The sequence below is a fragment of the Lagenorhynchus albirostris genome, chromosome 6, assembly GCF_949774975.1.
Source record: "Lagenorhynchus albirostris chromosome 6, mLagAlb1.1, whole genome shotgun sequence".
NCBI classification, from domain to species: domain Eukaryota; kingdom Metazoa; phylum Chordata; class Mammalia; order Artiodactyla; family Delphinidae; genus Lagenorhynchus; species Lagenorhynchus albirostris.
Window position 1 is genome coordinate 72,168,062 of NC_083100.1, and position 22,718 is coordinate 72,190,779.

The following is a 22,718-nucleotide window of genomic DNA, read 5'->3' on the forward strand; positions in this document are numbered from 1 at the left end:
AGTCACCTCTGGCTCTTCCTCTCGCCACTCTGTGTGGACAGCAGCGCGTGGCTCCTCTGGCCAGCCCTGGGGAACCGCCGAGGGCCCTGTGCCTTGGCTCGTGACAGACAGATCTCTGTCCCAAATCTCTGGCTCAGTGCTCACGGCTGTGCACAAGGCGCACTCTGCTGTGACAGGCAGCGAGGCCAGGGGCCCGAGCCACAGGCACGCGGTCACAGCAGCGCTCTGTGGGCAGCTGGGGCGGGGCAGTGGGGGAGGGGAGGACAGGCCTCCTCACTCGGCCACACCATTCCAACCTCAGCCCCACCCCACATGGCCCAGACTCAGTGGGACAGGGCAGGCAGCGGCCTCCGGAGAACAGCCTGCGGACCTGAACAACAGGAAGTTTTCTAGCAACAGCACGTGACACGGTGTCCTCGTAAGGCTTTGCATAACCCGAACACCAAAGGCCCAGACGCTGGCACTTCTGACTTAGTCCAATGACTCCACAGAATTCTGGATTCTTCCAGAGAAAAGCAGAAGGCACTATTAGTGGTCGGTATTATTATGCACCTACGGCATACACCTTCCATCAGAGGGCACTGCCATGTTTTAAACCCTTTTCAGCTAGTGACAACTTGCCCAAGTTTCAAAGGGCAGGAGACCACTCTTTGGTTCCACAGGTAAACAAGTTTTAAAGTAGATACTATGCCTCTCTCTGTTGTCCCAGTACTGAAAAAAACGTGCTCCCGGTGTGCAGTTGGGGCCAGTAAATGCTTCCGACAAAACAGCCCGGAGAATCCAACCACGGTCTGAATACAAGTATAGCAAGCGCTTTGCTAACTCGCATCACCGCCAAGGACTCCTTTCCCATGTTAAGTACGTTACCAAATTATATATGTAAAAGCAAATTTTCCTCCTTCACCCAAGAGATTAAAAAGCTTCTATAATTAAGGATGATTTTTTAAATTGCAGGCAGTGTAGCAAAATGAATAGTAACACAGATTTGAAACACTCTAAATAGTTATTACCAAATCAATTTCAAAGCATTTCAATTTAGTAGCAAGCAGGGCAAGACAGGTGGCAACAAAGCAGTATTAGCATAAAATCAAAAGGACAGGAGTTACAACAAGTTAAAAAGGAAAATAAAGTACAATTAATTCCTCTTTGTGTGCCTCTCTCTGCATCTGATCATCTCCCTTGGGACACAAAGTCCAGGAAATAAAAGGTCTAAAGCTACCTCTAGAATCACTTTCATTTTACAAGCCTAGGAAGGCAGAGAAGAGAGATGCAGGAAGATAGAAGTCAGCCCATGGGTAACTTTTCTTTATGTCCTAAGCAACTGGGCAGAAGAACAAATATTATCAAACTCCAGCAAGGATGCTAATCAAGTGTCCGGTATTTCACTGCAAGCCACTTTTGCAGGAGCAATATTCCTGTGACGGTAATTCCCCTGCCTAAATATATACCAACACAGCCAAAAATAAAACAAATAAATTAATTAATTAAAAAAAATGTAGACCTGCCTCCCAGCTTCAAAGTGAGCAGCGGGAGAGCAAATGTAAGCTCCCTCCCCCGCCCCCCCCCCCAGAGAAAGGGGAAAGGCAGCAGGAAGAGCCTGAGTTCTTGCTTTACCCTCTTAAAATTCTGAGCACTTAATCATCCTGAAAGCTACCTGGCCTGGTGGAATGCGGGTGGCTCAGGTGTGGGGCAGCAGGGCAGGTGGAGACACACCTGATCTGCTGAGAAGACACACCCAGTGCAGGAGATGGTGGGGTGAGAGGTGAGATATGGCTGTCCTCCACTCAGAACTCCCTCCCCTCCCTTCATGGGGCTGTCCTAACACCAACTCTCAGAAGGAAACCCATCCAACAAGCTATGAAAGCCACTGGGAGATTATAAATGTCAGCAGGTACAAGCAGGTGGCAGAGAAAGGAAATGGAAGGCATGACTGACTTTCAATGGCCTCTCTCTCTGCCAGAATTTTTTAAATTGCTACCTGGAAATCTTTCTCCTGGGCACCTCTATCATTAATGGATAGGAAGGATTTATTATTGTTTTAAATCTTGATAGGAAAGCTGAGTTTTGTTTGTTTCTCCTCATCCAACATCCATCCTCTTTCTCCCTAAATAAATAGCCCATTTCTCTGAAATACATACACACACACATAAAATACTGAACATAATATGGACATAAACAAAAACTAAACAGTACCTTTAAATCAAGAAGTGCTTTAAAGCCTGCTATTCTCAGTGATGTTTTCTTTTTTTTAATCAGATTGGTTTTCACACAGATTCCAATGAATACACAGAGGCATACTATGTTTTATTGCACTTCACAGAAATTGGGTTTTTTTTCAAATTGAAGGTTTGTGGCAACTCGGCATTGAACAAGTCTAAGGGCGTCATTTTTCCAACAGCATTTGCTCACTTCATGTCTATGTGTCACATTTTGGTCATTCTCGAAATATTTCAAATCCTCTACCAACAAAAAGATTACAACTCGCTGAAGGCACCGATGACGGTCAGCATTTTTTAGCAATAACGTATTTTTTGATTAAGGTAAGTATACTGCTTTTTTCTTTAGACATAATGCTGTTGCACACTTAACAGACTACAGTACAACTTTTATACACATTAAAAAACAAAAAAATTTGTGTGACTCGCTTTACTGCGATATTTACTCTGTTATGGTGGTCTGGAATCAAGCCTGCAGGTCTGCCTGTACTTAATTTTTTTCTAAGCTGGGATTAATAGTCTACAATTTCCATTTGTAACAGTTGGAAGCAAGTTATATTCAAGGGAGTGTCACTAAGAAAAAATGTTCTTTCCACCATGGAGGAAATACCTTTAAATGCTACTTCTTTATAAAGTCTTCCTTTTCAAAGCAAATAATTAAAAAGCTGCTTCATGGTGACTGAGTACAGCTGCTGTCACATTTAGAAGGTTCTCACACTGCAGCTTTGAAACTCAGACACTAACTTCTAGGTAATGCCAATGATTTTATTGTGTAAAGAGTAAGGAATTTTACTTTAAAAAAAAAAAAGAGGGCTTCCCTGGTGGCGCAGTGGTTGAGAGTCCGCCTGCCGATGCAGGGGACGCGGGTTCGTGCCCCGGTCCAGGAAGATCCCACGTGCCGCGGAGCGGCTGGGCCCGTGAGCCATGGCTGCTGAGCCTGCGCGTTGGAGCCTGTGCTCCGCAACGGGAGAGGCCACAACAGTGAGAGGCCCGCGTACCGCAAAAAAAAAAAAAAAAAAAAAAAAAAGACATTTGTAGGGAATGTAGTTAATCCCATCCAGCTCAGACAGTATTTCTACATGACAGAATTATTAAACTTCTAAAGACATTTATGTTGGAGAACTTGGAGCTCCTGAAATAGGATGCAGCGGGACTCCCCTCTGCATTACACCATGAACATGGGGCAGTGGGTGGAGAGGGGCCCCGCTAGGCCTTGGCCTCCACAGAGAGGGACTGGAAGGGGCCCAAATAAATTCCTCTACATGGTCATTAGCCTGCCCTTTCTCCTACTAAGCAATTCCCAAAGGAAATTCTCTTCACCTGCAAATGAATCAAAACCAGTAGAAACAGAACCCAGGCAGGGCACCCTGTGGCAGCCTGAGAAGGCTGTCTGGGCATGTGGGAACACAAACTTCCCTTCACGGCATCTGTTGGGCAAAAATATTTAGACTGAATAGAATCATCATGAAGGAAGTCACCTTGAATAGTAAGGGGGAGGCCCAGGAATTTTTAAGGATGGGTTAGCATTGTTAGAAATTTCCCCTAAATAAACTGTGCTAATACTGTACGTGGAGCTCTGGTCTGAGCCCTGGATGGGAGCCTACAGCTTTCCCAAAGCTTGCTATGTCATGAGTTGTGTGCTCTTTACGTCAGCCCACCCCCAAACCTTTGCCACTCCAACCTGAGCTCCATGGGTTGATAAATCTCAAACAACTTCAAATGGAAAATTAAATGGAAAGCCTCTTCCTCCCTTCTCCAGGCCCTGTGTAATCCGGGACATGAATCTTAACCAGCCTGTTTTACAAGCAGCTGCAGGGCCTCCCAAAGCAGGAAGCCAACATATCTCGCCTTCATCGGTGCCCAATGGGATCACTGTGTTCTTGAATATTTTACTCTGTGGAACAGTTAAGATGCCCAAAGGCTACACCTTATAAAAACAGACATGTTCGTCACTGCCCACCCCCCAGCAATCACAGAACCACAACTGAGTCACAGATCCCTGCTCCTTGAAGCGGCAACGGAACCTGCGTACCCTGTACTGATTCAGGAGGAAGCTCGGCCCTCCTCTGGCCCTGCCACGCCCACCTCTTCACAGAGAGCTGTGGGTAAGTCTGCCTGGAGATGAAATGCTTGTTTTTCCTTCTCCTCCCTACCACACCTCCAATGTGTCCCTTGGCAACAGGTTCTAATTCTGCAGGTCCCTGAAGGAGAGAGAACAGAGAAACACTGTCACCAGCACAGGGTTTCCCTCTCGGCCACCTATGGTCCTCGCTCCCTGCAGGAGATCAGGTGACCGGGAACGAAGCACAGTCGCATGAAGCAGGGGGTCTTTGCTGAAAGAGGGACTCAGGAACCTCTTCCCAGTTCCTCCCACTTTCATCTCAATCGTTGCCATTTTTCCTGTTCAGCCGAGTTAAGGGAACATGTTGACTGAGTCAAGGAAGGAAGGACAGCCTCAATGACATGAAGTGGGTCATTTAACTTTAACGACAAGACACAACTTAAAATACAGACGACATGAAAAGACTGGACAATGCCAACTTGGAATGGGAATCCCACATAGCTTCCTTAGAAACCAACTAAACCACTGCCTCCTGCAATGCAACTTGGTAAGTAGCCACAATTCTCTTTCCTTAATTTCTCATGCCCAACACCATGCTAGGAGCCCAGTAGACAGCCAGAATAAGATAAATGAGACCCCCTAACTATGTGGAGACAAAAGTAAATAACAAAACAAAAATAAGTAAACCGAGGGGCTTCCCTGGTGGCGGAATGGTTGAGAATCTGCCTGCCGATGCAGGGGACACGGGTTCGAGCCCTGGTCTGGGAAGATCCCACATGGCGCAGAGCAACTAGGCCCATGAGCCACAACTACTGAGCCTGCGCGTCTGGAGCCTGTGCTCCGCAACAAGAGAGGCCGCGACAGTGAGAGGCCCGCACACCGCGATGAAGAGTGGCCCCCACTAGCTGCAACTAGAGAAAGCCCTCGCACAGAAACGAAGACCCAACACAGCCAAAAATAAAATAAACAAAAAAAAAAATTAAAAAGAAAAAATAAGTAAATTGAAAATATTGAGATCTACGGAGAGCATGTAATAGGGGGACTCACTGGTCTGGGCTCAGCAGGGACTGTATTAAATCAAGTACTAATTAAGAGCCTCAATACTCCTGCAGTTCAGTCGTTCATTGACAATGCAGAAGACCAACCAGCACCTTTTCTTTTCCCTCTTTAGAACACCTTTAACATAGCAGCAATCTCTCAATGAGAGAAAGAGACAGAGTGAGAATGAATGAATGAATGAGGGTACTTTTCTGTCATTGAAAGGGTTTCTGTCAAAACAAGAAATTGGCTTGGCCATAATCAGAGGCATGAGACGTCAAGGCCAGAACCCAGAATAAGAAGTAAAAGGCTGTCAAAAAAAAAAAAAAAATCTGTAGCGCTAGCCAATTTCTTGAAGGAAGACAAACTCTGAGGAGGAGAGGACATTGCAGAAGGCTAAGAATGCTGTAAAGAAAGTCACCTGGAACAGCTAAAGCCACCACGGCTCAAAGTCCGCGCACCGCAACAAAAAGTAGCCCCAGCTCTTTACGACAGCGCGAGTCTGCGCGCAGCAACGGAGGCCCCAAGCAGCCAAAAATAAATGAATAAATAATTTGTAAAAAAAAAGAGAAAGTCATCTGGCTATCACAGAATTAATACCAGAGATCCTTCGGTGGTGGGCAGCTCAGAGAGACGGGGCATGAAAACAGAGGTAACACTGGGAAAAATCTGTTAGACAAAACAGCAGGTGGGGAAGCAGAGTGAGATGAGAAAGGGGAATTAGCAGAATAAGCTCACTGGAAGGGCTTGAAGCTGAGTGAAAAGAATTCAAACCTGCTACAAAAACCACAACCCACCATTCACATGAAATGTCCAGAATGAGCTAGCCGGTCTGTAGAGACAGAAAGTCGATTACCAGTTGAGTAGGGCTGGGGTATGCGGGGAAACGAGGTGTGACTTCTAAGGGTACAGGGTTTCTTTCTGAAGTGGTAAAAATATTCTGAAATCAGATTGTGGTGATGGTTGCACAGGACTGAATAAACACAGTCCACTCAATGGTTTAAATGGGTGAATATTGTGGTATGCAAATTATATCTCAATGAGACAACTCAAACAAAAAGGAAACAAAAACCCATAGAAGATCCTGATCCAAGTGAAAACTGAGGGAAGAGACTGCCTTCCTCGTGCTGACCGACCCCTCACAGAGCCCACTACCCAGTCCTAGGCATCTCACAGATCTTCTGGGGCAATTGCCAAAATAAAACTGGATGAACCTGCAGAGCTGGGTTTTTCAAATTACACTTGAAAGAAATTGCAGGCGACTGGAGAAAACAAAGCTCAAATGTCACTGCATTTGGTTACATACATAAAACATAAACTATCCCTCAAAGATAAGTGTATCACTTGGGCAACAGGGAGGGGCTGAGCTGTGCAGGAGAGCACTGGTGTCAGACAGCAGCATGGCCTCAGCACACAAGAGACCCGAACGGCTCCCCCGAAAGACACCAGGCTGCAGACTGGGACACACAGGCGCCCAGGCCCTCCTGCAGAAATGCGAACGCACTCTGTCTGGGATAGTATGTAAAGACAAGGGCTCTTAAATTCCCTGGTTGATGCTATTGTGAACATGGGACTAGAAACTACTGACCTAATCAGAAGCCTTACTTTTGATTTCCTTTGAGAAGGAAAGAAGTGTGCAAAGAATTCAATGAAATGTTGCTCAAGTCACCTAGTCAAGCAGCCTAAGCGTCAGGACTACACTCTGTCTCCAGACTCACAGCTCAGCACAAGCACACCTACTTTGTCGGTATGGGCGTGGGTGTGTGGGGGCAGTTAGATTTCCTTAGAAACTCCTGGCCTCCGAACAGTGGTCAGATGCCGTTATAAGAAACTAAAGAACAAACACCCAGAAATACGTGGGAGATCAGTGACCTTGAGACGGAGCTGGGAAGACTTCTCAATATGCAGGGGTTTCCTTGCCCTATGGTGTGTCCTATCCAGACCCGATCCCCATCAAGTAGAATTGCTCAGTGAGGAGGGAAGGTTTTTGTAACTTCACAGGCCAGACCTGATGTGGAAAATTTTTTACCAAATGAGCCCAGGGTTATAAAAGTAAACACCAAGGAACGTAAAAGCCAATGCTTCATCCTCTCAGCTGTCCATGGAGCCGGTGCTACCTGCAAAGGACAGGGCAGGCCCGACCTTCAGAAACCACGCATGCTAAAACCCTCTTCAGACGTGCCTGGTGAACGCTCTGGCTGAAACGCACGGAGCCAGCACACGACCGAGGAGTGAGCTTCTTACCTATGATTCCACTGTCCTTGCTTTCCAGGGTGGAACTAGGGCTGCTAATGGTCTCACAGGGACTTTTGTTGGCTGCCGTCTTGCTGACACAGCTATTCAAGGTCGAGCAGGGGCTATCGGTGCTAGGAGACGCGGTACTGCTTGTAAGTGTGGAGCAAGGACTGATGCCTTGGCTCAGAGCTGTGCACTGGAAGATGAAGGGAAGGAGAAGTTAGCGCAGCTACACATCCCTTTGTTTTTGATGCTGAAACAATGAAACTGCAAACCAGAAAATGGAAAACAGTTTTGTTCTTCAAATCTAGGGATCTTAATATATGCGGTCTTCCAACATTTAAAAGAGAAATCTCCTAGTTCCGTTCCCCCGACTTTGCCATCTTCTTTTTTCTTAAAAGGGCAGTCTTAGAAATAATTTAGTGGGAATGTGCATTTAGTAGAGCAGAAATAGCAAACAGGCAGACTCCCTTTCATTTAACGTCTGCAGAAGACAAATGGGTTCTTTGACCTCTGTGCGTTAAATCTGGGAATTCTGTTTTTGTAATGTTTCACAAGCACTGCAACCTGGTTCAATTCCTTAAGATTTATGGGCTCTGCGATCAGGGGAAGGAGACGGGTGGCCACTGCGATCTTAATCAATGCATGACACCCTCCCTGAGACCCTCGCAGGGGGCAGAGGCTCCGGCCCCTCGTTGCTATTCAGACGTACACTTCTCATCTCAGATGTGGCAGGCTGCTGTTCCCTAGGAAGGGGAGTGCTCCTCCGTAGATGGACCATTTGATCTCATTTTATTTTGTCTCTATATATAATCTCCTATAAATCTTTTCCTCACCCCACTGACCCTCCAAAATTTCAACGGATAAAAATGCACAGGAAAGCGTATACCAAAGCAGCCAGATGAGAAGAACGGTGCTATAAAGATAAAAGTAGTGTCGTTACTAAGGAATTCTCTCAGCCGCTTTAATTCACTCCGCTACTCTTCTCCGGGTGGTGATCAGGTTAATGTGGACATTTTCGTAAATTCTACACCCTTCTGCTTCTCCTCACCGCCCCAACCTCAACTACAAAGATTCACAAACACACTGTTGAAATGCATTTCAACACGCAGCAGCCCAGACTCATTTGGCCCGAACAATGACCTCCCCACTCAGGGAGGGGGGAAGACGGTCATGCCTTCATTCATCCTCTGAGCAGGTATGACATGCAGTGTCTTCCTCGGGCATTACCATGGTTTCGTTTTTTTCTTCGATGGTGATGTGTGTGGAGCTTGGAATCCCTTCTCCCAGTAAAAATCCCAGCCTTGTCAACAGTTCTTGAGCTGCTGGCGAACAGCTCGGTTCGTTATCGGCCTTTGCTTCTGGAAGAAAGAAAGAAAACAATGAAAGACACCCCTCTCTGGAATTGCAGTATCGCATCTGGAGGAGTTGGCATTACAGCTGCCTGTCTGGTGCTTCTGCGTATTTTTATAAAACGCACAAAGTCTGACAATGCTGCCTGTCCGCCAGCAATACATTCTAATTAAGAGACTGTGACAGGTTAAGCAAACAGTAAAAGAGAAACTCCAAGTGCAAAGGGTGAAACTGTTGACCCGAATCAGGAGACACGGTGTCATTTTCTGATGGCAATTCCTACTTCCGTGGCATGAAAAATGGGTACTTCAGACACCAAAGGCAGAAAAAGGCCTACTCCTCTTACTCTTGAAGAGCACGGTGTGTCCAATGCCAACAGGAGGCTGAAATAAAGTAAAATCCAAGTGGCATGCTGCCAGAGCTATTAGATGTGGGGGTGGAGGGGGACTGAAATGCAAGCTCTCATTTAACAAGAAAGAGGCATGACCATTTCAGTGGAAACTTCCTGTGCACACCCCCTAGGAGTGAAAGTCAAAACCAGGATTCCAACCCAAGGGTCAATCATCAGGGATCCATGTTGAAACAAAGATCTTAAGTCCCAGTGAACTGTGTCCCAAGAGACAGGACCCAGTAGTACCCCCTGCTGTCCATGGGGAGGTGCAGAAAAAGGGGTTGTCTTCTCAGCACACTCCACAGTAAGGTTGGAAGCACGTTCCACCTGAAGGTCACAGGGCATGTTTGGATGCCCTAAGCCTGGTCATCTTGCTTGGTGCACTCGAGATAATTTTATTGTTGGACTTGACTTAAATGTTGAGCTGTAGATTAATCTTGTATCCAAAGCCTGAGGGAACTTAATTTTGGTGGACAAAATGATATTCACATCATTCTAACAGCTCTCTTACAGTTTTAAGTCAGCATCCATCAGGGAATGAAATAACGTATAAAGTGAACTGTGCCTACAAAAGTTAGAGCTTAAGAACAACATACAACCCGTAACAGTCGTTCCTCTTAATGTTTTGTTGTTTTTTGTTAATTGTCTAGGTACCTAGATCCATACCTTCATGAACAATTTTCCCTGGATGTGGAAATCTACAGATAATAGGGAAGAGGTCACAGAAAAATAAAATGAGGAAAGAACAAATTCGAGATATTACTTTTGAGCTACAACATCAACCCCAAAGTTCAATGCTAACTTTGCCTTTTGTAAGGAATTACAAAAATCAACATAAGCAGAGCTGAGAAGACCATCTGTATTATACTCACCCACATTATGAGTTTTGCTAAGTCATGCTCCCAGGATGGCAGCTGTAAGAGGAACTAGGCTGACTGTATCCTCAAGGAAGGAAAAGTACCCCACCCCTTGGCTTGCTCTCAAAAGCTCCCAATGTTTAGGGTGAGAAGAAGAGCTGTTTCCCAGCTTGGACAGTTTTCAGTTGCTCTAGAATACTGCAGAGATAAAATAACCAAGGCTTGATCGTTGTGGGTTAAAAGAGCCCTGATGTTTCTGGATCATTTGAGATAAACCCATAACACGAAGGAGCAGTGGCCCCAAACCAATGACAGGGGTAAGGGAGCCACCCCAGGGCAGGTCAACCACACCCTCAAAGCCACTCTACAGAAGGTCCCTTCCCACCAGAGATCTCCAACCACATTTTGACTCTTAAGGTACATGGGCACTGGGGAAAGGAAACCAGGAACCAAACCAAATCAGCATGGCCCAGGCACACCCAAGGGCTGGACCACTTCAGAACAGGATCAGTGCCGCCCTCCCTGCCCCGAGGCTCAGGCGGGGCAGCTACTTTATCTTAGGTGTGGCAGCTGGACCGGAGGGAGAGAACAGGATGCAGCTGGAAAGGAGAAGAAGTGGGTGAGGGGCCAGTACTCAGCACTTTCTCTACTCCACACCCCACTTTCTTTTCAAAACCATCTCTACACTGCTTCCCAATTGTGACCTGCCCCAGAATGTCTAGCTTCTGGTTCAACCTGAAACACTCTGGGGAGAGAGCCAAAAACTACTCCCAGTTGGCAGCTGCCGTCACGAAATTTACCCTGACTACAAACAGGGCCACAGCCAATGGCTCTCTCTGAGACCCGCATCCTGTGTAGGTCCTGGGTGGGAGGGGGGCCGGAGGCAGCAGATTCACCCCGGATTGTCAAGGTTTTCATTAAGAAAATAATAATTTTATATACACATATCATTGTATATATATACACACACACACACATATATATGTGTGTGTGTGTGTGTATAAATTCAAAGACAACTTAGTCATCTAAACTTCCCCCCTTCAGACAAGTTGGTGAGTAGTGGCCATTCCAGTCTCCTGAAGAGACAAGAGATGCCCAAATTCATCATTAACTTGTTCTCTTAACTGTTCAATCTGGTCTTTGTCGCTACCAACGTTCCAAAAATCTACCCAGGTTTGGGAGGAATGAACAGATGTTCTTTATTGCAGTTTTGGCATCCATTAAGCCACTACAATTTTCTTTCTTCCAGAAGCTTCCCAACTGTCTTTTCATATTACTCTTTCTACTAAGATGTCGTCCTAGTGACCTTCCCCTCAGAAGTCGCCTTTGGTCTGAATTCCTTAATCCACGTCAAGCTGTCCGCATCTTTCCTTCCCTAATGCACAGAGTGTCTCTCGCTGAACTTTTCATTCTGGCAGAAGGACCCCTGGGTGAAGTGTGACAGTGCCATTTTGGGGGAGATGAGTTGCCTGGGAACACACACTGATACACTCAACTGTGAAATGGAAATGTATTTGTCCTTCCATAGTCAATTACCAAATACTGAGATTTGAACAGCCAGATAGGATTTTCTTTGAGCTAATGATTCCAGAACGACTCCCAAACCAAAATTCAATGGGATACTCTAGACAGTCTATTTTCATTTGTGTAGTTAATATTAAATCACTCATCAATAATGGGTGTACCTTACCCCACAGCAGTGGGATAAGGGCTGGAGAGAAAGACCTCATCTCTTAGCAATGCTTTAACATCTCATAGATTTAAATATCCAAAGAACTTATGATGACTGTAGCTGGAGGTGAGAGAGTATCTGGCCTCACACTCCCTAGGAATCCGTTAGGTAAGTGGAGAGCGATAGTCCTCCCAATAATGTTCCCATGAAATCCTCGCTATTATGCCACTGTGGAATAATCACATGGAGAAAGGCAAAGGGAATTTCTTTGATCACTCCCTGCCTTGGCTCTTTTTACCTGTTCACACCTGTTAGATCACATCTGGGGTGCCAACATCCAGGTACGGTCCACAAGGTGACTGGCTCCATCCTAACTTCAAACCTATTTGTCCCCTTAATAACCATCCCCTCACCCTCCCCCGCTACAGGCTCAGAGGAAAAGACTTCCCCACACTAAAGCTATTCTGGATCCCTTACAGCGTGAGCCTCTCTAGACCTCAACTTCCTCATCAGGGAAGTGGCCATCACCTACTTCTTAAAGATTGTGAAGCTCAAAACAAATGTGAGAAACATCTTATGAGCCGAATATCTTCGAGATAAAACACTGTACCAAAGTTGGTCATTAGTTCTACCAATTTTAACACCAAGAGCCCACTTGCTCACTATTACTTCATTTTCTGTTTTCATGGCTTCCTTTCTATATTTAATGTGCATATATTTCTCTTTCCAGAAAAAAAAATAGTTTTCTGTTTAGAATTTTTCTGCCTTAATTTAACTTTTTCTGAACTCACTATTCCTTCAAGACAACAAATCCCCTCCTGCTATCAAACTGTTCCAACTTGGCCCACACTTAACTGCTTTCATTTCCCATATAATCATTCTGCCTTCTTTAAAGCCAGACGCTATTAGAACCTTGGAAGTGCCTGGGGATTACCAGTGATAATGCCGTCAAGAGAAGCCTCTTCTCCACTCTCAGTCTCCTCAAACTCAACAGAGCGCTGGGCACTGTTGATGACGCTTGGCTATTCACTAGCATGTAACCGTGAACCACTGACTTAACATCAGCTTCCAAGACAGTACTTCTGAATCAAGTCTGTTAAGTGAGACACAGCCTTGATTGATGTTAAATCCCTTCCTCTGCCTCTACCTGTCTAGGACCTGCTTCTTGCTAAACCTCTTGCCTTCCTTGCCTTCTACTCCACAAACAGTTTCCTGTTTCTTTCTGCTTACTCCTTCTCCTAAGGCATCGCCATTCCCTCCTCCTTCAATTTCCAAAAATACTATTTACAGAGGAGCATCTATCCATGAACCTGATCTGGTTCTGTCAATAACTGGTTTCTAGTCTGAAATACCAAAACATAGTTATCATATAAGTTATCTTTAGGCTTTTCATCTCATGCATCCCCTACTGAAACTGTTACCAAATCTTACCATTTCCTGTTTCAAAATGTTTCCTGAATTCGCCTTTTTCTCTTCAGTCACACTGCCGCTTTAAGTCCTCATCCTCTCCAGTCTAGATAACCATTAGTCTGTGAATCAATTTTCTCACCTATTTTTATTTTCTCCCTCTCTTTTCCTTCCTCTAAGCCAGTGGTTCTCAAATCTTTTAGTATCAGAGCTCACCGTTAAAAAGTAAGAACTCCAAAGAGCTTGGCCTTATATGGGTTATGTCTACTGATATTTAGCATGTTTGAAATTAAAACTAAGAATGTTAAAATCTATGTTAATCCATTTTGGGTTAATAAAAATTACACTAACAAATAATATTTTTAATAATAACCGTATTTTCATTTAAAAAGTTAAGAATGGCATTGTTTTACACTTTTGCAAATTCTTTTTAAGGTCTGATTTAATAGAAGACAGTTGGATTCTAATGTCTACTTCTGCATTCAATCTGTTGTGATAGGTTCTATGGGTTGAAGCATGTGAAGAATTGTGGCTTTAGAGAGCAATGTATTGAACAGTTGGGAAAGGGAGGAACCTTTCCAGTTAATTACATATATTCTTCTTTGACACCTCCCCAATCTGACAAGTAGCAATTTCTTAAAGGTTAGTTCCAATGTTGATCTGAATCTGAATCAGTGAACTTTCTGTACTCTGTTACAGTAAAATCCAATGGTCTGTTTTATGCTTCAAATGGATTTTACCCATGCAAGATTTTGTAACATCATGCACTGGGTCATTTGGAAAATACTGGTTTTGCAGATCTTGCAAGTGTTGACACATTTTATTATACAACACCAAAATATCACATTCATTAACATCACCACAGATCTCAACAGAAAAGTCTTGGGAAGCCATCAAGCTTTTTGTGACAGATGCAAATTCCCCAAAACCTAATTTTCATTCGAAAGGTCAAATTGCATCATTGGCAACTAATCCCTGTCAGGATTTTTTGTTTGTTTTTTTAATTGAAGTGAGGTGTTCATTTTGTTCCTTTTCGAGGAAACATGTCAAATACCCAATTCTGAATAACCCTGATTTGTCAGTTGTACTTTTAAGTAAAAATGATGTTTTTTTTTTTTTTTTAAATAAAGGCTAGTTCAGCTTGCAATTCAAACAATTACACAGGGGCTTTTCCTTGAGACAACCATCATACTTCAGCACACAGTGGACGTTGCTTTCTGCGGACTTCCCATTTCATCACACAAAATATTAAAAAGATGGGTATTCAAGGGTCAAGACTTAAAATTCATTATTTTTAGGGCTTCATCAAGGACATTTTTCAGTGAATTATTATTTCTGCTGCAAGTGGGTGTTGGTAAAAAAAAAAATACCACATGTAGCCCTAGAATAGCAGGAGCCCCTACTTTAACGTGTATTAAGGCATCAGAAGTCTTACCAACAACTGCCCTTGCACCATCACTGCAATTGTCAATGCAAAAGAAAGGGAAATATCTTAGTGTTATTATGCAAAGAGCTGTGACTTCACAGACCCTCTGCAAGGGTCTCAGGGATGCCTAGAAGTCCATGTCCCCACTCCTGTAGAACCTTTAAGTCTTCAATTGTACTAAATTCTCCCTTCTCATAAAAATAATAAATAAAACCATAGTCGCAGACTCCCTCCACCCTACTAACTGATCTCTCATCTTCCCTTACTCGCTCAGCTTCTTAGGCGTAAAAGATAACCTCACCAATTCCATTTCCTTATCACATACCTACAACTTAAACCCATTCACCTTCACAAGCCTCCTAAAACAGCCCTATTAGGCACAGTAACTCTCTTTTCATGCCCCATCTCCTCTTTTGATTTTCCTGTAAATTTTTGACCTTGGCAGATACTCTGCTCTGCAAGGAAGAAAGTGGCAACTGTCACATCAGACACTCAGAGGGGAAACCCGTGGATACTGTGTGGTCTTGTGGGTTCTTCTACCCTTTTGCTGGTGCTTCTTCCACCTTATTCACAGCTCAAAAATAAAATACCAAAGGCTTTCAGGTCTCTTCTCTCAATGACCTTTTCCCTAGTGTAATGCACCTAATCTCATCACGTTCCCTCTAAGTAAAAGGCTGCTCAATTTACCTCCTGAGCTCTTTCTTAAGCCCCAGTTTGATTTTTCCAACTGTTCATTGGACACTTTTGCCTAGATGTGCCCAGACCTCAAACTCAACATGCCTGAAACTGAACTCAAACCAAAATGGACAGGTCTCTCTCTCCTAGTGTCCGGTTAATGTAGTCTCAAAACCCTGATGTCATCATCTTTGTCTCTTACGGCTTCCAGATCCTTGCAATTCCTCAGGAATCTTCCTGTATCACTTTTTTCCTGATCCTAATTTTTTTTTTTTTTTTTTTTGCGGTACCCGGGCCTCTCACTGCTGTGGCCTCTCCCGTTGTAGGGCACAGGCTTAAGACGCACAGGCTAGGCAGCATAGCGCACGGGCCCAGCCGCTCCGCGGCATGTGGGATCTTCCCGGACCGGGGCACGAACCCGTGTCCCCTGCATCGGCAGGCGGACTCTCAACCACTGTGCCACCAGGGAGGCCCCTGTTCTAATTTGAGATCTTATTCTCTCACTTAACTACTGAAATCATTTTCTAACCATTCTCCCTGACTCTAGTCCCTTTCCTGCCCCACTCCATCCTATACTTTGCCAACAAGTGAATCAAGGCATAGTACTCCAAGCAAGTCTTTCCCGGCACAGCACCTCCATCTGCACCCGACGGGTCACCCAGCTTGGATTAGTCAACACTACTCCCCCACCCCTGTACTATAGTTACTTTGTATATATAGGTCTTTAATCCCTGACCAGACTCTAAGGCTCTAAGAAAAAAGGACTTATGCTTGATAACCCATCTCAAATAGCATCCAACACAGTACTTTCCACAGCATAAGAATTGAATATTTATTCAAGGGAATGCAGAACGAATGGCCACTCTACCTCTAGTCTCTCCTCCACTACACACATACCAGGGATGTCCCCCTTCTGTACCTCCATCTAACTAAAACCTTATCCAACCATCGGTCAAGTGCTGCATCACCATGCTAAGAAGCTGAAAATTAAATGAGCAGGAGCGAGGTTACCTCTTGGGAAAGGAAGAGAAATGTGATCAGGAGGAAACACAGTCATGTTTTATTTCTTAAACTGAGTAGTGGGTAGACAGGTACCATATTCTTTATACCTGTTTCATTCTCTACATCTTTTTGAATGTTTAAAATAGTGATCAAAAGCATAAGGCATCAATGTTTACTTAAACATATATCTAAAAAAGATTCATTCCTCCCAGTAAGATAGTCCTGCATTTAATTATTCTGCTGTTTCATATGTGTTGGTTTTACTTGCTAACCACACTGCTAGAAAAAAAACGTTTCGGCGTATTTTGAGACTTCACCAAGCAATGACTCATAAGACTAAAACTTTCTCACCCCTCCCCATCAAAGCTTGCTCAAGTAGCTAACGATAGATTGAAGCAAAGCTAAACGGATTATGGTTGCCCCTAATTCCAAGAAACATAGCTGTGAATCCTATTATAATCTAATAACCCTCCCTAATTTATCTAGTTTTCTATTTTCCCTTAAGGCGGAGGTGTTGTTTTGTGGCTGCTATTTTCCCCTTAAACAATACGTTGGTTTAGCAATAGGAAGCTTATTTGTGAAGAACTTACTCTATATGACACATAGCTTATTAGGATCATCTGACAGGAAAAAGGGGATTGTATTTTGTTTGAGGACCTCACTAAGTCACTCTTTTTGTCAGAGTAGACAGTGCTGTTTTTCCAAAATATTTTAAAATACTGAATAAAGTAGAATCTCTTTCCATAAAGATGTTTCCAGGTTAATGTAAACTTTAATAAACAGGTTCTTTGCTTATAATAAAAATGTTCATCTGCCCATATCATATATCCCACTACCCAGATGGCTAAAATAAGCAGATTACACATAAATACAACTGCTTATAAGTTAATGGATAAATTCAAAGTGCTCATTGGTTTTGTTTTACTTTGATTTAAATTTCAGAGAGCTAAGAGTCAAGAATTTATGGAGCAACACGACCATAAAGTGAAGCAGCTTAGTCTGGAAAGGGTATTTCAAACATCTAGGAATAACTTGGTATTTCACGAGTCTATGGGAAATTTCAAAAGCATTTCATGAGGGGCTGTCGTCCATAGTTTGTTGGTCTGGGGATTACTGAAATGCTATTATTGACAGAATCCAGAAAAGTGTCTTAGAGACTTTTTCAAAATGCCCAAAGGAAATATGGAAAGTATAAGCCCAAATTTTAAATTAAAACTTAAGTAATGCTGCTACTATGAAACCCTAGAAATTAGGATTTAGTCCATCATGCATGCATCTGTACATGCTTGGGCTAATACTCAAACTCAATTAGTTTTAGTTTGCTCCAGCCTCGCCTTTAGATTCAGTGACCTGGACATAAAATTTGTACTTTAATATGGCAAACTTAATTAACCCCATTGAAATGTAAAGGATTCCACGGGGATTACAAAACACACCATCGTTTACTAATCATCAAGTTAAATTTTGTTAGGCAACCACCTCTTCATCAACCAACAGATAACTCTCCTGGGGCTTCCACCGGCTTCTTCGTGGCTAGCCACAAAAGACCACGTGCCCACAAGCATGAACTACGCCCCTTTCCCGACGCCCCAAAAAGGGGAAATGTATCCTGCTTCTTAATTCTAGGTGAAACTTCTGGAAACTCCTGGTGTGTATTCGCAGCCCGGGTATGTCATAATTTCAGTCCCCATGGAGACTGACGATGCTGAATCCAGGAGTTAGGGTCTCGAGAGTAAGCCCCTCTGTAAGCAGACTGCAGGCTACACCAACAATATCAATCACGCTGCTTGAATTTAGCTCAGCTGGCAGCCAAGCGTAAGAATACCTCCTCCCCTAAGAAAGCCAATTCTGCCTTGGGCAAGGGCAGAAAAGTTCACAGCGGGAACTGTTTTATAACCTCTTTTCTTTGCCCAATAAAAATCCCAAATTTGTCCTCATTCTTACCCCAGGGGGAGCCCTAAACTCTAGACAGGATGTCAACAGGACTCCTGGCCACCGAGGAAGGCGGCACATAATGGAGTTCACACCAGCCAAATGGCAGGGGCGTAACCAACCAGGACTCCAAAGGCAGGTGGGGATGAGGGTAAGGGGGGGGCAGGCTTATTCTGAAATGGGCAGACAGCTCCGTAAATTCAGATTATTGATACTCACTTCAGAGGAACAGGTTTTCACTTTCTTTCTGACACCCAGAATAGAAATGAGCGAGAAGATTGACCCACAGACACCTTGCACACGTGAATTCACAACCAGGAGGGTCCTCATGTCTGCAGGGTTTCCGGCTATCCTGACCAGACAGCACTGTGGACCCCCGCCCCTCTGCACCACCACACACCTGGTGCCCTGCCCCTCCTCAGCACAAATCCTAGTGGGAACCTCTTACCTAAACCAAACGGCTGGGTGCCTGGACAGAAGGAAAAAGGGTGGCCTTTCTCATGCCAGGATGCAGGCAACAGCATCTCTTCCCTGCCCAGAATGCTCAGCTCCTGGTCCCATCTCGACCCCCGCCCACCCCAAACTCCTATTCTTGATTTTCATCTCCTGCCAACCCCTCACACTCGGCTCATTTTTAGCTCTATTTTCACCACCACCACTGCCACCCCACTCCATGTTCCTACCATGCCCTACACTTCGTACCCACTCCCTCCTATGCCTCAGCAGAAACCTGAAATGCACATACAGTGGTAGAACATAAAGAAGCTATACCCCTCTCCACCCACAATTAGGGAGAGGAGGATGCCAGGTCTTCCAAGGTGGAAATATGGGTGAGTTTTCTCTTTCAGCATTACTACATAAACCTGTGTGCATATTGGGGGTACAACAGGCTTCTCTACATATGCCAGGATTCTTAACCATGTGTTTCTGCAGGAAAACAGGATGTAAGTTCAAAACACATAAATTAAAGACCTTAGAGTTGTGAGTTGTGGACACAACCCCCCACCCCAGAGAAAGAAACAAACAGGTACATTCTGGAATCGATTAAAAAAAATAAAGAACTATTAATACATCTACGAAATGCTAGAGTATGTACCGTCTGTTACACGTATTTCCAGATATAGGGAAAAAAGCAAAATATAAAGTGTCTTCATGAAAAGTTTCAATCAATTTGGATATTTTTTTTGCCTCTACTTCAACATTTTCTGAAGAAAAACTTTTGATGTTTAAAAAAAAAATAAGCAGCTTTCAAAAGCTACCAAATGCTTTTAAGAAAGCTAGTTATTATAAGCTTTGTCTAGCTACAGTTTCAGCTTTTCAGCCAAAGCCTGCTGTTGAATATTCTAAAACGATGGAGCACTAAAAAACAAAACAGAACAAAATCCTGGAAGCAGTCTACTGGCTGGCTTTTCATGTCCCCCCAAACCAGGAAGGTCAAAATTGACAGGAAGTTAAGTCTCAACCTGTAAGCAATGCATATGCACCCACTCAACTATTCCTACACTGTGTACATAATCCCAAGAATTTACATTAACGAAACAGATCTCTGTAACTGCCCAAGGAAAACCACCTCCCAGATACATTCAGTTTAGCAAAGCATTCCTGCAAGAGGCACTCAAGTTTTCATTCAGAAGTGGAGTGTCATGGTGTAAAATCTTTAGGGGGGAAAATCATTGAAAACATATTCTTACCATTTTCACTGGGCTCTGTTGGCTTGGGCACGTCTCGGAACGGGATTATGACTGTATCTCCAGGCACTCTGGGGCTTTCCACATACTTGGGCTTCCTGACGGGACCTGCAGTGAGAAAGATCTGAGTGTGGCTAATTTTTTCCAGCTGCAAACAAAGCTTCAGAATGTACAGTGTGTGTCCTCACCAGGACCCAGATAGGCCTAAAGGAAGAGCCGGCCCCTTCCCCTCCCTTGAACACACACACAGTCATTTCAGTACAGATGTAAGAACGGCCAGTCTGGGCCGCCAAAGAAAGGGCTGTAAGCTCAGCTTGGAGAATATAAACTCTGACAAAAACAAAAGCTGCTCTTTTGCTGTGCAGTCTCTACAGCCGTCTTTGGTGTATGTCACGTAAGTGATTTTGACATGTCCAGACCTGGATGGCTCATGGCAAAGGGTTTTTTATTTGGAATTTTTCTCTAACTGGGACCAAGACGATCAGGTTGCTGGTATCTCCAAAGTCAGGAGGCAAGGATTACAAACAGCCGGGCTATAACATCAATATGCTCTGCGTGGCCACAGACCGCAGGCATTTTATCAGCCTGGTGACGCAAAGCAATTGTGTGGGGCACGGAAGCCGGCTGGTTTCTTGGTAGCTGACACAGCTACCTTCGGAAAGGCAGAACAGGCAGTCCGGCATACGATTCGGGGACACAAGAGAGCCTGAGAATCATCTCTCTCACCTCCCCTTCATCCCCAACTTATCATCAGAAGATCTGGAATTCTGAATTACAACGAATGGAACCCTCACACATTGCTGGTGGCAATGCACACACGCAGCCGCTTTGGAAAACAGCTGGGTGGTTCCCCAGAAGTTTACACAAACAGAGTTATCATACGGCCCAACAAATCCACTTCTATGTAAATGTATGTTCAGACGAAAATCTGTACATGAATGCTCGTAGCAGCATTATTCATAACAGCCAAACGTCCATCAACTGACAACAAAATGTGATATATTCATACAATGTAACATTACTGGGCGATAAAAAGAAATGAAGTACTTATTCATGCTACAACATGGACAAAGCCTGAAAATACTTTGATAAGTAAAAGAAGCCAGGGACTTCCCTGGCGGTCCGGTAGCTAAGACTCCGTGCTTCCAATGCAGGGGACGCGGGTTCGATCCCTGGTCAGGAGGGAACTGAGATCCCACGTGCCACGCGTTGCAGCCAAAAAAAAAAATAAAGTAAAAAATTAAGTAAAAGGAGCCAGTCCCCAAAGACCACGTGTTATATGACTCCATTCATATGGAATGTCCAGAACAGGCAAATTTATGGAAACAAGTATGAATGGTCGCCAGGGACTGGAGGATGTGCGGGCTTGTGGGGTGATGATGGCTAAGGGGTCTGCGGTGATAAAAATGGTCTAAAATTAGGTTGTGGTGATGGCTGCAAAAACTTGTGAATATACTAAAAACTGCTGTAGTGTACACTTCAAATGAGTGAACTGTACGGTATGTGAATCATATCTAAATAAAGCTGCTTAGAGAAAAAGAAAAAAAGATTGCCTATTCTGTCTGGTCCTTTCAAACAGCCCATTACATTTTGGTCCAGAATCATCCACTTGACTCTTATTTTCCTTGGTTGTCTTATACTTAAAGTGTGATTTTAACAATGCCACAGAGACAGGCAACATTTCACATCAGTAAGAGAAAGGGTGGAGGAAGAGTGCCAGACAGTGGTTCACAGATCTCCCTCCTGCTCAACCCTGAGCCACGGCCCTGCCCCTCCCAGGTCCTCAGCTCCACCACTGCACACTGAAGGGGTAAGTCAGGTGGCTTCTGACTATCCTTCTGTGTCAAACATGTTATGCATCTGAGAAATTCTATTCAGAATGTGGTTTACGGTGAAAGTGCTGCCACCTAAAGGTTTACTGCAAAAGCATCTACACTATAAAAACACTCTAGTAATTCCCAGCCAGTTATAATGTACCACATCTGAAAATAGGCTGCATTATCAAAGAAGCTTATAGAGCTTGACAGATAGGGGTATTATTTCAGACTTCAGAAATCATGGTTCTAAAATGGTTAATGTAGTATTTAACCATATGGCTGTCTTCATAGTTGATTTAACCCTGTCAGAAAGGGAATGTTTTTAAAGGTTAAAGTGGAATGGTTTGACGGGGGGTGCGTGCAGAGAAGGAAAATTAAGTGGAAAATGTAAGCTATACAACAGTACACAAAATACAATTCAGATTTCATCAAAAATACACACTTATCCATATATAAATATGCATGAAGGGAAAGACTGGGGGGCGAGGGGAAACAAAGATATTTGCTGTGAAGGAGACAGCAACTTGGAAGAAGAGCCTGAACAGGGCAGGCAGAAATGGACAAATACGAGAACCGTTCCACACTCTTGGTTCCCAACCTACTCCCTATGGTAAAAGAGATCAAGGGCACCTTTTTCGCATCATCTGCTCTCCTCCATTTAAAGAACTCAAGGGAGCTAAAGCCTTTTATTATTATCGTCCAATGATTCACATTGCCCCAAGCAGCAACCATGCACCACTCATGAAGTACCTGTAAGATTCTGTTCACCTTAACTCCTCAGGGTATAGTAATAACCAATCTAAATAGATCTACTTCCAGCCAATCTACCTACACCACACATCCTTCAAAGATGTTCTCTAACAATGAGCACTCTCTTCAAAATGGGCTATTTCACATGGATGTACAGCTCTTGTTAGGAATGGTTAGAATGTGAACCTCAACGTCAC

At 44.0% G+C, this 22,718-nt stretch overlaps 1 protein-coding gene across 7 annotated transcripts in view; it reads right to left on the reverse strand.

Annotated features, from left to right (window-relative positions):
* The window catches only part of TANC1 (tetratricopeptide repeat, ankyrin repeat and coiled-coil containing 1), a 231,026-nt gene that overhangs the window by 68,585 nt on the left and 139,723 nt on the right, over nucleotides 1–22,718 (reverse strand). For 6 of the 7 annotated variants that reach the window (XM_060152820.1, XM_060152815.1, XM_060152819.1 and 3 more), the window contains 3 exons: nucleotides 19,958–20,062; nucleotides 8,782–8,912; nucleotides 7,561–7,747 (listed from right to left, as the gene is read on the reverse strand). In XM_060152820.1, coding sequence (XP_060008803.1) covers nucleotides 7,561–7,747; nucleotides 8,782–8,912; nucleotides 19,958–20,062 — 423 coding nt within the window. The remainder of the gene's footprint in view (nucleotides 1–7,560; nucleotides 7,748–8,781; nucleotides 8,913–19,957; nucleotides 20,063–22,718) is intronic. The other variant, XM_060152816.1, reaches the window with a different exon arrangement.